This window comes from Taurulus bubalis (assembly GCF_910589615.1).
Source record: "Taurulus bubalis genome assembly, chromosome: 16".
Lineage (NCBI taxonomy): Eukaryota > Metazoa > Chordata > Actinopteri > Perciformes > Cottidae > Taurulus > Taurulus bubalis.
In genome coordinates, this window is record NC_136604.1 from 10,350,284 (window position 1) to 10,366,425 (window position 16,142).

General features: G+C 39.8%; 1 protein-coding gene across 1 annotated transcript in view; it reads right to left on the reverse strand.

The window, feature by feature from the left end:
• Positions 1-14,588, reverse strand: part of LOC306748388 (ras/Rap GTPase-activating protein SynGAP-like) — a gene marked incomplete at both ends in the record, with an annotated part of 30,988 nt that extends 16,400 nt beyond the window's left edge. The window contains 10 exons of the mRNA XM_079231554.1: positions 961-1,197; positions 2,071-2,215; positions 2,838-2,982; positions 3,108-3,443; positions 3,534-3,773; positions 3,899-3,997; positions 4,358-4,511; positions 7,600-7,721; positions 8,018-8,106; positions 14,489-14,588. Coding sequence (XP_079087680.1) covers positions 961-1,197; positions 2,071-2,215; positions 2,838-2,982; positions 3,108-3,443; positions 3,534-3,773; positions 3,899-3,997; positions 4,358-4,511; positions 7,600-7,721; positions 8,018-8,106; positions 14,489-14,588 — 1,667 coding nt within the window. The remainder of the gene's footprint in view (positions 1-960; positions 1,198-2,070; positions 2,216-2,837; positions 2,983-3,107; positions 3,444-3,533; positions 3,774-3,898; positions 3,998-4,357; positions 4,512-7,599; positions 7,722-8,017; positions 8,107-14,488) is intronic.
• Positions 14,589-16,142: the final 1,554 nt, after the last annotated feature.

The following is a 16,142-nucleotide window of genomic DNA, read 5'->3' on the forward strand; positions in this document are numbered from 1 at the left end:
TCATATATATTATGTGACAGTGATTGCCTTTTCCTTTACCTACTCATATTCACTCTGCATGTAAAGCAATTGAGCAGTGAGTATGTTATACACACCATTTTTTAGTCATATCTTGGTTTTGATAATAGTTGCTAACATAGACCACCATTACATTGTTTATAATGTGTTTCTCCCTAGCAGAACTATCAGTACACACACACACTGATGTACCTCACCGAAACTCAGCCGCCGCTACGAAGGAAGACAGATTGGTGAGTTTAATTTTTGTTTTTGGCAAGATTGTACGTAGTGTCTTATACGATGACTTTGAGATGATTGTCTGCATTCATCACCACTTGTTTTTACTTTGAATGAAGTGTGTTTAACATTGCCTTACAGGCGTTTGGTGCGCTTGACAGGGGGTAAGCCAATTATGGGTTGTATTCGTTCAATCACACAATACAACAGTGGCTGTGCAGACTGCATTCTACGCAGTGCACCTTTCTAGTCGTTTCTGTTCGATACCTTTTTGGTATTTATTCTTTATTGTGTGCGTTCCTTTTGGGAAATTGTTACTACGGCCTGAGTCAATGAGGAAACAAATTACATAAGTTATAATATTTTAGGATAATTTGTATCCAATGTTCCCTAAGTGTCTGTTAAATTATTAAACCTTTGACGTCTTAATTATAAAGTAAGTGTACCTACATATTTAACCACAAAGATTTGTTTTAATATTCTAAGAACTGAAGGTAGGAAGGTAGGAACAAATGTGTCGCAGCTAGAAGCCTCGGAGCTCGCTGTGGGTGAGTAACAGCTTGTACCCTCGCAGTTAAAACTGCAAGCCTGTATTTCCGTAAATGGGAATTTGTGTCTGTGACACGCATCCCATCTCGCACACGCGTCAGCGTCTAGACATCTAAAAGTGAACTGAATCAAGTTAACGTTGTTGAAAGAGGAAAGGCAATGACAGGGACTCACTTGCTGAAGCTGGCCAGGTTCTGCATCACCTTGGCAATAAGCGTGAGCGTGCGGGACGTGCGCTCCGCGGGGTACTCCTGCATTAGGTTGAACAGGGAGGGGGACATGATGGCTGGGCACATGAAGCGGAGGAATAGGGAGGAGCTGATGAGGCTATCGGCAAGATCCTCTCTTCCACGCTCAGCACATCGGGCTCTCCAAGAGGCAAACACTTCCTTCAGCTCTCGGGGAAATATGCTGAAAGAAGAAGATTATTTTATTTCCACATTGTCAAGGTGAACAGCAAGGTCATTTTAAAGCTTATCTAAAGCCTTCAGGCATTTAGCAAGGTCAGGAGCCTAAAACATTTGGAAAATCATTTGACCATACTCTGATCCGGATGGAGAATGTGTTTATGAACAAGACGTGGATGAAATCACTGAAAAAAAACATTTAAATTGTAAATAATCATGTTCAAATGCACAAAGAAAGTTTTCAAATTGTTGTTACTATGGATACAAATGGAGGTCAAAGGTTTTGTAAATTGAAAAGCAAAAATTTTAGATGTAAAGATGAAACTTTAAAAAGAGAAAGCTAGATCTTAAACCCTGTAACAGTTACAGTGTAACTATACCATAAACATTTTTAAATATCATCTCTGGAATGATTCAATCATTATATATGCATGGAAATACATATCTCATATAAACCTATTTTATATAAATAATTGTTTATTGTTTAGTTTTTTGGATGAGGGGTCTTTTTCTGATGTGAGGGTTCAAGGACAGAGGGTGATGTATGCTGTACAGATTGTAAAGCCCTCTGCTTTTGTTTTTGATTTTTTTTCAATATAAAATATTTTTTGTGTCAGATCTTTTTGTTTTTCCGGTTTTCTGTTTCAAGTCTTTAGTGGAGGGGTGAGATTGAAACCTTTGCTCAATCATGCCGCCTTCAGGAAATGTAGGAACCAACAGTCTGAATGTTCTACACTGTTCTACACACAAAGTGATGGGTATGGTGGAAAATTCACGTTTGACAGAGAGTTGCATTTAGCAGGTTTTAGGGCAATCAATACAGATACAGAACAGATATGTGTATCCAGTTTTAAAATAAATATGGGGGGAAACCAACCAGAGAGAGTTGATGATCTTGCAGAGTAACAGCTCACAACACATTCGCAGGTTGGCTTGATGGTCAGCGAGGACTGACGGCGGGACACGCATGGGATCCACCTCACAGTTCTCCTCAGACTCGTATAAGGCTCGAATGAAGTCACCTGTTGGTTGTAGATCCCACTTCCATTATGTTTCCCAAAAGGCAGGCATTTTGTACCAGAAAACGTTCTGCCATAAACTACTCTGACGGATGGATCAGAAAGACACAATTGCACATATGCAAAGCTGTTTGGAGGAAGTTAATATTCAAACTTAATAGTAAAATATACATTTGTAATAAATGGGATACAACATGTCTTTCTTGGTATTAAGTACAGTAGACTGATTGCGTTTATGTACATCAAGAAAAACCTTTAACAGTGAATCCAACTATTCTTACTTATTTTAGAGAATAAAACAATAAATTAGCATTTAATGTTGTGCCACTGAAATGTTATAATTCCTATTTGTAGATGTGACATTTAGACAGGTCTTCATGAAACTCGTATTTGTAAAATGCTGCTACCACAAACAAATAACAGTCATTTGGAAAATGTCACAAATTATTTACAAATGTAGATCAAACGAGCTCAAAATTAAACTATGTCATGGTCATTTTCTTCTAAATGACAGATGTTTATAATGGAATTAAGCCTCGTCTGACACACTTTGAGCTTAAAATACTCCTTTCATCTGATTACATACACCGTGATATGGAGTTGGGTTGATCGACAGCAGCCTCACCTATAGCATCCTTGAGGTATCTGTGACCTATCAGTTTGAGGTACTCTTCCACGGCCTTCGTAGCCAGCGTGTTCTCACGAAAGATCAAGTGCTCACGGTCCATGAACCGATCCACCTCACACATCGCCATGTCAGACAGGAACTCCTAAGAAAACAGTACATTTAAGTTCAGTAGTAAAGGAATCAACAGATCATACAGATAACAGCAATAGAGTATGTAAAAAAAACAAGGTGCACGTGGAATCCGGTTACATTTGACCCCCGGTTTACCTTTGTCTTCCCTGTGCTTTGCAGGATGTGCACCAGAGCGAACGCAACCTCCTCTTTGCTTTTAACGCTCAACAGCGGCTCCAGAACGGCACACAGTGTTCTGTAGTTGTTAGTAATGTACTCCGCAAACTCCTTGTAAAGCTCCATAGGAAGGATGTTCATCGTCTGGTAACGAGACTTGATCCGCAGTGAGGCGTTGATCACTTTGGTACTTCCAACACCACCGCTTTTGGCCAAGACACTGGACTGTATCACCGGGTACCACTGCTCCACAAATTGCCGGCCCGTGATGCTGGAGATAGGGATGCTGACAAGGCCAAGATATGTGCTTTTCTCCTAGATTACCAATAACAACAACAACAATTATTCTAAATATTTGGAGCACAATCAAATGTGTTTTTACTGTTTTCTTTTTTTTTCCATTACCTTTCGTCTTTTTTTGTCAGTTTCCTTGTAGAGGTGCAAACGAAGGCTACGAATGGTAGGCAGATTGTTAAATTCAAAATGCTCGCCCCAGAACACGGTGTCGGTCCGGGGTTTGCTGGTGGTGCGTGCGTACAGCATGTCATCCAGACACAGTTCACAATAGTAGCGTTTCTTAGCCGGAAGGTCTCGAGCTTCAATGATCCACAACTTGAGCACATTGTCCACCCGTCTGCTGTTGTCCTGGGAGGGAAACGAGGAGTTCTGTTACTGCATTATATCAGTCCTTATTAACATCTTTCCTTTAAATTACACCTTGGATCTTGTCATTTTACCCCTGTTTAAAATGCACAATCTATGCTATCTACCTTGTTAGGTTTGACAGCTCGTTGCAGATTTTCAATCCACTTGTCTCTCTCAGAGGCAGAACGGCAGGCAAAACATTTTGTCCCTGAATTGGTGGTCACCTTCAGAGGAAATATGAAGTTATGGCATTATGGCTTCAACAGACAATCATTTTCACTATCGATGAATCTGTTGATTGGTTTGCCCCGATTACTCAGTTGGTTTATAAAATGTGATATAGAATAGCTAACGTCTTCACATTTTCCATAACACTAGGATTATTAATTTACAGTAAATAAAACACTATTTATCACATTCCATAGAGAACTGAGAAGTAGCTGTATAGTTTAACATAATTTGACATACTAAGACATTTATGTTGTATTCAATTAAATTGATTGGTCAAATAAGTCCACAATTCATTTTTAAGTCTATTAGAAAGCAGGTAAAGCCAGGAAGAAGGACATGGATATACAACACACCTCAAAGCAGTACTCTTGTCCTAAAATGCTTGAGTGTACAGGTTTGATTATGGCATCTTCATCTAAAACTAGGTCCAAAGCCTCCGCAGCACTGCTAGGAGAAAGTAGGGATTCATGGGAGTGGGATTCTTTGAAGCTCTGCATCAAGCGTGTCCTGGTGAGAGAAGAATTCAGATTTGATTATATATATCATAATCATATTTTATTTTATAGTCTTTTGATTATCAATCAAGAAAGGGTTTTATATAACAAAAATGTAGTCACTGCAGCTCAGAAATCGTCCTTCCTACAATTTCAATATGATATTTGAGATCTGATCCTTTTGAAATGAGTTTATGGAAAAGCTAAGACTACCAGGTTTTCAGTTCTGGTGTGTGTTTTCTATTGACTCAATTCAAGTGACTCATACTGCATGTTTGGGAAATTGCCCCACAGCGTCTCAGTTTGTGGAAATACAAATCCTATATTTTCTACAATGGCACAATAATTACAAAATTTAAATTGTAATGTAATGTTATTGACTGCTGTGTAAGTGGGGATAAATGCAAGCAGTTCTGTGGGGCGAGGTCTGCAGAAATACTGTAATGCAGTTATAAAAATTAGAGCTGATCGTTGGCTAACCTTTAGAAGAGGGCAGCTCTATTAGGAAAAAGAAAAGCGGCAGTGGAAGCAAAAAGGTGAGACTGTGTCTCTCAGGCATAGCAAGGTCAGTGGGCCAATTGAAAAAAAATGAAGTGAGGAAAGCACTTTATTCTGAGGGTAAGATGATTGTAGATTGTATTCCCTTTGAACAGAACCAGGCTAGCGTGTTTCTCCCTGTTTCCAGTCTTTGTGCTAAGCTAAGCTAATTGACTGCAGGCTGTTTTTTTCATACATGCATCCATGAAAGTGTTATTCATCTTCTCATCTAACTTTAACTTCTCATCTCTGCAAAAAAAGTGAAGAAGAGTATCTCTCCCTTTTCACTGGACAGAGCCAGGCTAGCTGTGTCTCCCGTACTCCAACGTGGAGTTTATCTGTACTGAGAAGCTAGAGCTAGGACGCTGCATTATTAACACTGGCTTTGAACATGGTGGGAAACTGAGGGAAAAGAAAAAGCAGAAGCTTTGAAGAAACACCTGATAATTATGCAGCAAATAAGGAGCACTAATTTAAGCCCAGATTTAACGTTGGTCAGAGGTGCAGTGAATCGTCTTGTTTGAGGAGCAGCACCATCGCAGAATGCAGTATATGAGAAAGGCTTTTTTAAACCAACTTGGCAGCAGAGGTAGAGCAGCTGCGTTGGAAAGCTAGTGTGTGAAGTTGGATGCCGATGGTATATAGCAAAGTCTACTTAACACTATGAGTGGATTAAGAGTGTGGGCAGAACTCAAAGCGGGCTGTGAAGGCAGCTGTCTGAGGCAGTGGTCGGAGCTGGTTAACGGCCGTGGTTAGAGGGGAAAGTCCCCCCATCCCCAACACCATGAGGATATCCCCACCACCTCCCCAGCGCAGCCTCCGCAGAATACATTTCTAATAATGGGATTCATTTTAACATTTGAACTGGACTTCTGCCATGGCACTCGCCCTGTATTTTACTAAAAAGGGATGTTTCCATCCTGTGCTCAAAAACACATTTTAAATCTCTGAGTATGGACATCCACACCTGGCCTGAAAATGTCTATTATGCATCTCTTGTGGCGGGAGGAAAGTGTACTGTCAGCATTCCATTTTTACTTTCTGCCTCTACCGCTCTCCATCTTTACATTTCCCATATGTGTGTCGTGACTGGATTGTGTAAAACTGCATAACATTTTGGTCACTGTGCAGGCCCGAACCCTCCGGGGTGTGACCTCAAGTCAGAAGTCAAGAAAGAGCTGTCGTGAGGCAGAGTTACAAGCCACTGCATCCTGATCTCTAAGAGTCAGATATTTTTCCAAATAACAGTCGTGACAGTATTTATGTTTTTTCCCTTTTATGCACTGATGAAAAGAGTAACATCTGCAAAAAACACAAATTAATTTAAATAAGACAAGGTTTCAATGCCAGTCAGGTCAAAATCTTTAAACATGGTCACCATTTTCATATATATATATATATATATATATATATAAATATATATAAATATATATGCATGCACCAAAAGGCTGATAGGCTTCATGATGACCGATGTAGTTAACCCTCAAACACCCCCCTCCCCCCCCCCCCCCCCCCCCCCCCCCCCCCAGGGTGCCTGAAAGCTCTAGAAAATGCAATCTGTTAATGTATAACTAAATGTACAACTAAATGCAAATGCATTCTGCTTTTGTTAGAGTGATTGATAAGAAGCCACAGTTCAAGTCAAGAGGCTGCTCTGTAAAAAATATGCTGAAAAAAGTATTTTCATAAACAGTTCCTTTAGTAACAATGGCTCCATTTCACTTCAACTCAGTGCACGATAATCAATTACACGCACTATAATATACACTATAATTCTATTACATAATCAGCTTGTAATAAGAGGCAACTCTAAAGCTTGGTATAGAGTTTAGCAATGTTGTAGCTGCCGCTCAATGCATTCTTCAGCAGCTAAAGTGAGAGGTTTCCAGACAGAAGCAATTCTAGTAGGTAGTCACAGCTAACCCACTAAAGTAACACTCAGTACACAAAGTAACACTCATTACACGAAGCAGCATGTCAACAGTCTCACAGTAAAAAAGGGGCATCCTAGTGGTTAAAACACATACAGCCACAGTGTTCCGCTGTGCCATACCCTTCTTTTCCTCCTTACGTTTGTGAGGCTCTAACACTATCAAATAAAGGCAAAAATAGGAAAATGTCTCTGGTTCTCTCTGCGTGGAGTTAAGAGTACGCTCCCTGGCTTTGTGTGGGTGTTCGCTGGGTGCTCCAGCTTCCTCCCACAGTCCAAGAATATGATCCCGAGGAACACAGTATCCATGCTGCGGTTATAATTATGTTTCTTTTTCGCATGATCACATCATTATAGCATGATCTGGATTCAACACAAAAGGTAGCATACATGCAACAGTCATGCATTAAGGAAACACTTTATGGTAACCTGACAGCAAAGGACATGTATATCAAGTAAATTACTCATACATATACAATATACAATACATATATTTGTCAGACCTCTGAGACTCGTACACTGTATTTTCCTGACTTACGGCCAATTGCTGGGACAGGCTATAACCCTGATGAATTAGATAACACTTGGTTTTACCTTGGATTATACCATGCTCCATACAGTAAAGGTAACTTACCTCTCTTGGTCAGCACTTCGAAACCGCGGCAAAATCATTTGTCTGAAGCTGCTGGTCCGGTCCAGTTTGGGCTGACTTTTGGCCCTCTTGATGGAGCCCTTCAGCCTTCGATTGAGAAAACTCTGAAGTTTCAATAAGGTAAAATAGAACATAATATAGTGTAAAAACACTGCCCCAACTGTATAATGCAATACAAATATTCATATATTAATCGCAGGATGAGCTAGAAACGTAATGTATGAAAAGCATCTATAAAAGTGTAGACTCTCCCTCGAGCATCCCATACACTTTGCTTCACCAGTGGGAATTCAAATCCAAATCAAACTGGGCCCAAAAAAGCTCCCGTGTACGTGTTTCCTATGTGAGCAGAAAGCTAAAATATGCATCGGGAGAGTGTGACCGACATTGCTGTACTCACCGGCTGTCTGAAGGGCTGTGGGGTGGCATTGGGAGGGGTCTCCATGCTTGACTGTCTTACAGAGGCAAAACTTGCCCTGCGGGATTGGTCTTTGAGAAAAGACAAAGAAAGAGATAAATAAATAAGAACATAGACATGGAATATGTATACTTCGTCAGCAGATGTTCAACATGAAAGCACAAGTTCCTAAATGTAGGATATTATTCTCCTGCGTCTGAATCCAGGCACAACATTGAAATACATTATGTGTAATTAAAGATGCTTTTTAGAGTATACAAAATTGCTGATATATTAGGATTTTGATGATGAACTGTGCAAACTAAGTGCAAACCTTGTCTGTGAATCAGACTACTGAGTGCTGAGTTGAGGCCATTTAAATGTCTCATATACTGTAGCTGTCGGGCTGTTTCTGAGTAAATTTCCATCAAATTGTGCTCTGTGCTTGTGTCATCTAAATTAAAAAGCAATTACACAACACGTTCAACAATGATGACAATTTAATGTCAAATGTGTCACACTTACTTTGGCAGCCAATAACAGGAAAATGGTTTGAAATCAGAAAAGACAATAACTTTTTGAGCTCATCCAAATATAATGTTTTACCAGATTTAGTTAAGAAAGGATAAATTATGTAAGAAAAGTGTTTTGTTGTTATAACAGAATGACCCTTGAAATGAGTCACAAAAGGAACAAAAAGCACAATAGAACAATATTGCAGCTTAACAGTCTGACAAATAATGTCATTATAATAATGAATCATGATATAATAACTTGAATTGTTGTATTATTTTCCTCGTAAACTATCTGGTATTTATTGATGGAATAGTTACATTAACACTAAAATGTACAATATGTCCGCACCCTTTAGGAGGTCTTATCCCACTTAACTCAATTTCCAATCATTTAAAAAGGGACATTTTCTTACATGTTGAAAAGTTATCACATTATCTCATTACCTTGCAGCTGCTTAGGTCACATACAGAAAGAGAAATAGCATGAAAAACTGACAAACGCATAATAGTCACAAATAACCCATCATCACACCAAAAATGCAGAATAGGATGTGATTGAAGATTACCAACAAGGACAGACAGCTACAGCCTCCAAAAACACACAAAGAACAACACTGTGCCAGTTATAGAGGCTTTTTATCAACCCTCCATTGTAAAACTTCCTGTATCCAAGGCCAATGCAAAAGACGCAAACCCTGATGTGAGAACAATATTGAACCCTTATCTAGCGGGGAAAGTAACAATGAGTCATCTTGAACGTAATGGTCTTCGTCTGACTTCGGGCATGTGCAAACAATAACATGATGACGGATCTATAAAAGTATAGACAGCTGACTGTAGGGAATACGATCTGATGCTTTCTCTACACTGCTGTGTGTCTGCTAAGAAAGATGAGGCCGACGCACAAAAGCAGGAGCATCCTTGGGACTCCAAAATCCTCTTCTCTGCATATAAACAACAACAGAAATGCATGCAGGGTTTCATAAACAGAGCTTTCTATGTTTATTTATACGTTGTGTGAAATTCTTCTTCCTCTTGAAAATTGTCCTGTTTCCTGGCCTGCTTCTAGGCCTCTGAATCGCCACCCACATGCAATTTGTTCCGCAATTCAAATCGGTCTGGTTTTATGCCCAGTGATGGCTGTTCGATAAAACAATCAAACAATCGCAGTTTAGTAGGCGAAATAAAAACGATGACGTTTGGGACGGCATTAACCGCTGTAAGCGCCGCATGAGCCCAGTGCAGCGTGGCGTGCGTGAGCTAGCTAGTGGAGCACGCTCACATGCCCAAAGATGCAACAAAGCCAGGCGACGTTTTTTTTAGCCCTAGTTGTACAACGCTACATCATATTATATATTCATATATTGTTAGGCTTGAATGCATTTAAGCATTTTATCTAAGCTGGTTGTGTAATCAAAACCACTCATCATATAATTTGATCCTTTGAAAGTATGGCATAAAATGTTACAGATTCATCCATAGGTGGGTCTTGAAGCTAAAATCTACATTTTGTTTCATGTTGACATTCATTCTGCTATTTTTGTCAGCGATTGATCTGTTGGAGCAATATATATATATAAACATTTTTTTGAATTTCCCTTTACCCAAAGGAGCAGTGTTTTAGCGTTGCAACAGAGGAACAAGATCCTCTGTCATCCGATGGTTTCCTAGCTCCCAAAGCCTCTAAATAGGCGGCTCTCCAGGTTCTATTCTGAATCCAAGCTAATTGTTTGGTATCCATGGAAACAACTCCAAGGGCTTCTACTTGAACCGGGGAAGAGATCGGCACAAAACGGCACAATAAAGATGAAGAAAGTCACAAAGTAGCACGCTGCACAACACTGTGTTCCTGGTAACAGCGGAGAGAGAGAACTGATCAGATCTCTTCTCCACTGAAGGAAATGTCCGTTTCTCTCGTGGGCCTGAATCCGGACACTTCTTACCGAATGACCCGTGCACATGAATATTAGCATAATTACGATTTCTAACACCACAGCCACTAAAACGGTCACCTGCTACATGTGGTGCTTTACATAAACGTAACATTATAACACATGGATGTGTTCACATGGGCTATTCTGAATGTAAATTGCTGTCAGGACAGAGTGTGTGGGTGGAAACAGCCTCTAGCTAACTGTGATACAGAGGGAGAAAAAGACAGAAAGAAGAAGACTGAGTGGGTGTTGGAGAAACATATTCAACCTTTAGTATCTCTATATTAATACACATTTGGAAATTGTATTATTTTAATAAATTGAATAAAATCACTACCTTTTTTGCAAGTATCATTTCTTGCCATCCCTCAAGCGAAGTGATCGCGAAATAAGCAGCTCTACCCAGGACAAACTGCAAAGTTGTGTTTAAATAGCCATGAAATCTCATAAAAGCTATACATTTACCAAAAGATCTACTTAATGATATCCGCCAGATCGATATCAGCACCAATACGGACGACCTCATTGACCACACGGTAATCAGCTATGATGACACCAATCCACATTAAATACCTTTTCTTTGACAATTTGACAAATCCAAACTAGTTCTACGCAGATTTTCAGTAGAGAGGTTCACGCGAGAAAAGTTACAAAATGAAGTAAAATCAAGTGCTGACTAAATACGGTACATTTTTGGGTCTGCTGTTGATGCAAACTACTCCCATAATGCAATGCACAAAGGAAACACGGCCGCCGTGAAAGAGCTCCAGAAAATGTTGGGAAACAACAACAAAAAATATCAATCTGAAAGACACTTTTTGTTTTGTGATGTTAAACTGTTTAGTAACTGCTAAAACAGTAAACTATCAGAGATCACTAAAATTACTTGAATATCTTTTCAAAATGACTTCCGTCATATATTCACTAAGAAAATATAAAAATGTCAACCTCATGGTGGCGCTAGAGGAAAGGTTAGGGAATCACAAAGGAAGGGTTTTAATTGTGTTATGATGTTATGATGCCTGTGTCAAGGACATCTGACTGAAAAAGAAAAAGGCATTAACCCACAGGGAATACTGCTGGGGCCGTGTACACTGTAGATGTCAAGGTGATAAATTGTTTTATACAGAGAAGTAATGTTATTAACTGCAGCTAGATATAAATACTTGCAATGTGTAGTTAAACACCTAAAATAAAGTCACTAACTTTTTGGTTTCGACATACAGTATATTATGGGATTACTGAGGCCACTCAACATCCCCAAACACATTTACACAGCGATAAATGATCAGTGTCTGCATTGCATTGTTTATGCTACCAAATGAGGCTACAAAAGACTCTTTTATGATTTACATCTTACTATTAACTGCCTTGGAGAAGACAAGCCTTCTGAAAAAATTGAGTGAGCTTAATTTCATAGAGACTGTCCACAGTGTTGATGGTGCAGCAGTTAACTTTGTCCTGTAGTGAGAGTGTTTCCTAACACACACACACACACAAAATATTGTTATGTCTGGTCTGGAGCTTCTGACAACGAGGAGCCTCTGGTGACTCACAGGCGGGCCTGCTGGGGCAGATGTCACCTTCATGTCATATGGAAGCCTCCTTAATTGCCATATTCCGACTAGTAAATACTGTTTATGTCACCAACATCATGGTAATTACGGCTCTGAATTTAATATTTTTCATACAGCTCCAATATGTCCATAACATAAGTCCATATGCCAAAGTATCCTGACTAAATCATATTTTAATCCTGTTGTGATCTGTCAATCATAAAACAGTTGTCGGGGCAAATTGGGTTAATTGTAAAACTGTCAAATGAATGCAAGATTATTACGTTTGGACAAATAATTGATATATCACAGCAGTTCAGCCATTTCAAGTTCAAAGTTACTAGTTTAGGTTATGTATCTATTCAAACGGATCTAACTTAATGCTGTTTATATACACAACTGTTTAATTTCAATTGTTTATATATTTTTAGACAACTGAAACCACTTTGATTAGATTTTTTGAAAAGTGATTTTAGATGTGAAAAACAAATCTGCAATATACTGCAGGTCCCACCTCTTTCAAACGTATACTTTCAGATACCCGTATCAAACAATGTAAACACTCTTAACTAAACAAATAAAAGCAACAACGTCTGTGACGTCTTGTGCTCCATGCCCACAAAGTACAAAGCAAATTAAAGTCCACTGCGATCATTGCCTGCTGGATTTGAATCATTAAAAACAAAAAACAAAAAAGGTATTCAAGCCAAAACAGGGTGTTATGTCACACTTTAAATCATCAAAAAAAATGGATACATAGCACAAGGGGCAAGTGAGAAAATATATTTGTTTTTTTACATTTTTAAATTGGGTGAATTGACTCTTGAAACCAACTCTTGAAGTGCATGTTTAAAAAAATAAAAATAAAAAAGCCAATTGCCAAAGTACACCTTGTCAAAAGTATTATCAGCCATCATAAATTCATCACAGCATCCCAGAAGACAGACAGTGCAAATGTGTGCAGAAAGTAAAGGCCTTTCATTAATAGCGAGCTGTCCAAACAATCAACCGGCATGACTGGCAGACGCAAAGCTTTGCTGGATCAACCTTGTGGCTCTTTGACAGGCTGGAGGCATCGACCCAGGAGGTTTCGACACGGTTCAAGTGTGAGCAGTGATTTACAAAACACAGGACGACACTGGAGATGCCGAGCACACAGAGACGCACACTGCTGGCAGTAAGGGCCAAAAAAGGTACAAGTGACCCTCCAGAACCACTCCGGAGCTGTGCAATAGAAACAGCACCGTAATCAAGTAAATGTAAAATGCTCAGAAGAGGTAGAGCTGCAGGATCTCAAGGCAGAGGTGGGTGGAGGGGTTGAAGAAGCAGCGGCTGTGTGGGCGTGAGGGAGCCACGATAAAGAGTCTTGATATTTTGGAGGAACAGAAAGAAAGTGACTTCCAGCATCCTGCAATGTAACCACAACTTCCCAAGGCTGAGAGACTGACATTTTAACATGTAAATATCCTTCAAGCGCAGAAGGCATAAGAGCAGTAACCTGGGAAAAAACCTATATCAAGTTGCTCTCCATCACGTGTGCTTTCAGCATTCCCGTCTCTCTCCTGCCTGTCCCTCTGCCTGTGTGTGAGAGCTGGCCAAGGGGAGTGTGGCCTAGTTACCATAGGAACATGTTCGCAGCTTGTGCACAGCTCTCCATCAAACTACCTTCATTTTTACTACTGTATTTAGAAGCATTATTGCTGCGCTTGTAAATGAGCAGAGCCAAATTAAATAGCTGAAAATTGTGAAAATGAAATTAGAGATCAAGCAGCAATTTTAAGCTCTTTACTGTACTGAAATACTTCTGTATTATCTCATCACATTTAAAACAAGGTGATTCTCAACTAAGAATTCCTCTACAAAACGAACAGCATCTTGTTTGTTTCTTCTAAACACTTCAAAACATTACTGCGTAGGTCTTAATGTTTGAAATGAAACAACAGCTTTACACGCTGCGCTAACTAACAGAAAATGATTTCCCTTCCTGTCCCTGGAGGGAGCAGAAATGGCTGCTTTCATCTGGGGAAGTAAAGAGAGCATAGGGAGGAGGAAGACTGGAGTGTATCAAAGCCAGTGTAAAAGGCAAATGGCGCTATCAAACCTAGAGAAAATCGAAAATAAAATTCTGTGAGTGTGACAAAGCAGGGCTCAGAGGGTGAGTGATGCTCCGGTGGAGGACTGAGGGGTAAAACATCCTCAATATATTGAGGTACTTTGTAAAGCTTTATAGGGCTGAAAAGCAATGGCAGAGGAATAGGAGCAGAGTGTCACAGCCGAGGCTGGAGTGCATGTTTAACCTCCCGTTTACCATAAGCAACAGTGGTGTCGATGGATGTCAGGGGAAAGGGGAACATATAAAAACACATATAACAGAGACAAATCTCATTGGACCACAACAGACAGGAGAAGAGGCAGTAAATGTGAGGTACAGTTGACAGTAGGGAGAAGTAGACGTCTGAAAGGACTCACTTGGGGTTAAAACTCCAGGTCCGCCACTGCAGACCTCCGCTTGACCAACCAACCCAAACTGACTCTGATGCGGCAGCCACGTCTTTGAAGGTGTGTCCATGCAGCTATATCGCACAGGCACAAGTTGTTTCTTTAGTTTGTAAGATTCATACACCGTCACTGACAACAATAATGGCAAGAAGATTAACGCTATTGTGCATGGAAATAAAAAAAGAAAGGAAAGTAACAATAATATAGACAAATATGAAGAAAACAAAACTTGATCATTTTAGTTCAAATGTAAGTTATATATTTGTGTTTATGACAAGGTTCAACTTATCATAGCTGCCCTTTATAGCAGTGTAGACTAAATGTCATGATGCTGCGATACCACAAGCTGTTACTATGATTAATTGATAAGCACTCCTACCGACACATCTGTGTTTAATGTGCCTGGTTCTCTTATTGGAACTAAAATAAAAACGAGCAATACATATTGTTGTCTTCAGTTTCTCAACTGGGTCATTTAGAAAATCTGAGGTGGCTAACTAGTGGCAATGTAGGAAGACATTCAGAGGCGGTGAATAGGAGGAGCGGTTTGTGAGGCAGTTCTGCAAGAGAAAACAAGAGTATAATGTGCCATTGACTGTGTTGAGTGAGGACAGAGGCTCAGGGTGGAGAAGCATTACCAGAGGGGTAAAATATATTGTGTTTTCTCTGTTGGGTTGCTCAAAAAATGAGGATGACAAAGAAATCCATGGCCTGAGGCAAAAGAAAACAATTTGAGACGATTGCAGGACAGGAGCTCGCTGACAGGAGTACCTACTTTTTTTTAGAGAACATTCTGACAAACAGACTGACAAAGCCTTTCTGTCCTTGGCAGCGAGAGAAAGCCCCCTCCATGCGTTGCATTGAAGATGGCTGAAGAGCAGCAGAATTATGATGGAAACTTGTTGTTGGAGTAGATTCAGATCTTTGCCGGCTGTCAGGCTCCCGGCTGACAACTGTGGCAGAGAGGCAAGGAGTCCAGATTCTCAACAGTTCACGAGGAACAGAGAAAGATTAATAGATGTCCATGACTCTCGCCTCTCTATTTCAGCTAAACGAAGAAAATAATTCCATAAAGAGATGTATGGGCTAGGTCATATCTGAAAGGCATTTCATACGGAGGAGGATGAGGAAATCCTACGAGGGGCAATAAGTCAGAGTGAACCGGACTTTTCTCGTTCCATCAAGTGTGCAGCCTCAGACATTTCATTAACTGAAGCTATTCTCTCTCTCTCTCTCTCTCTCTCCACTGCATTATGTGTGTTTAGCTCAATATGTAGGAGCCTGCAATGCAATATAATGGACTGTAAAGATAGTGCCCTACAATCATACTTTACAGTGTTCAAACATCAAATAAAACCAGCTCCATTTTCCAGCTGCAATGGAGGAAAACTGCCATAGCAGAAAAAAACATCTATCTTTTATCTTTTCCTCTATTCATCACACAGAAACCACAGTGCAATGTCCTGGAAAAGTGGGACTATTTTTGGCAAATGTCAGAGTAAACTAATTTGAGAAAGGTAAAGTAACCCTGCAAAATCCCATTTGGAAATTTCAACTTTGTTCCTACTTAAAGAGGACATGTAACATGCATATTATGGCATTGGTAGTGCCCAAATATATTAGA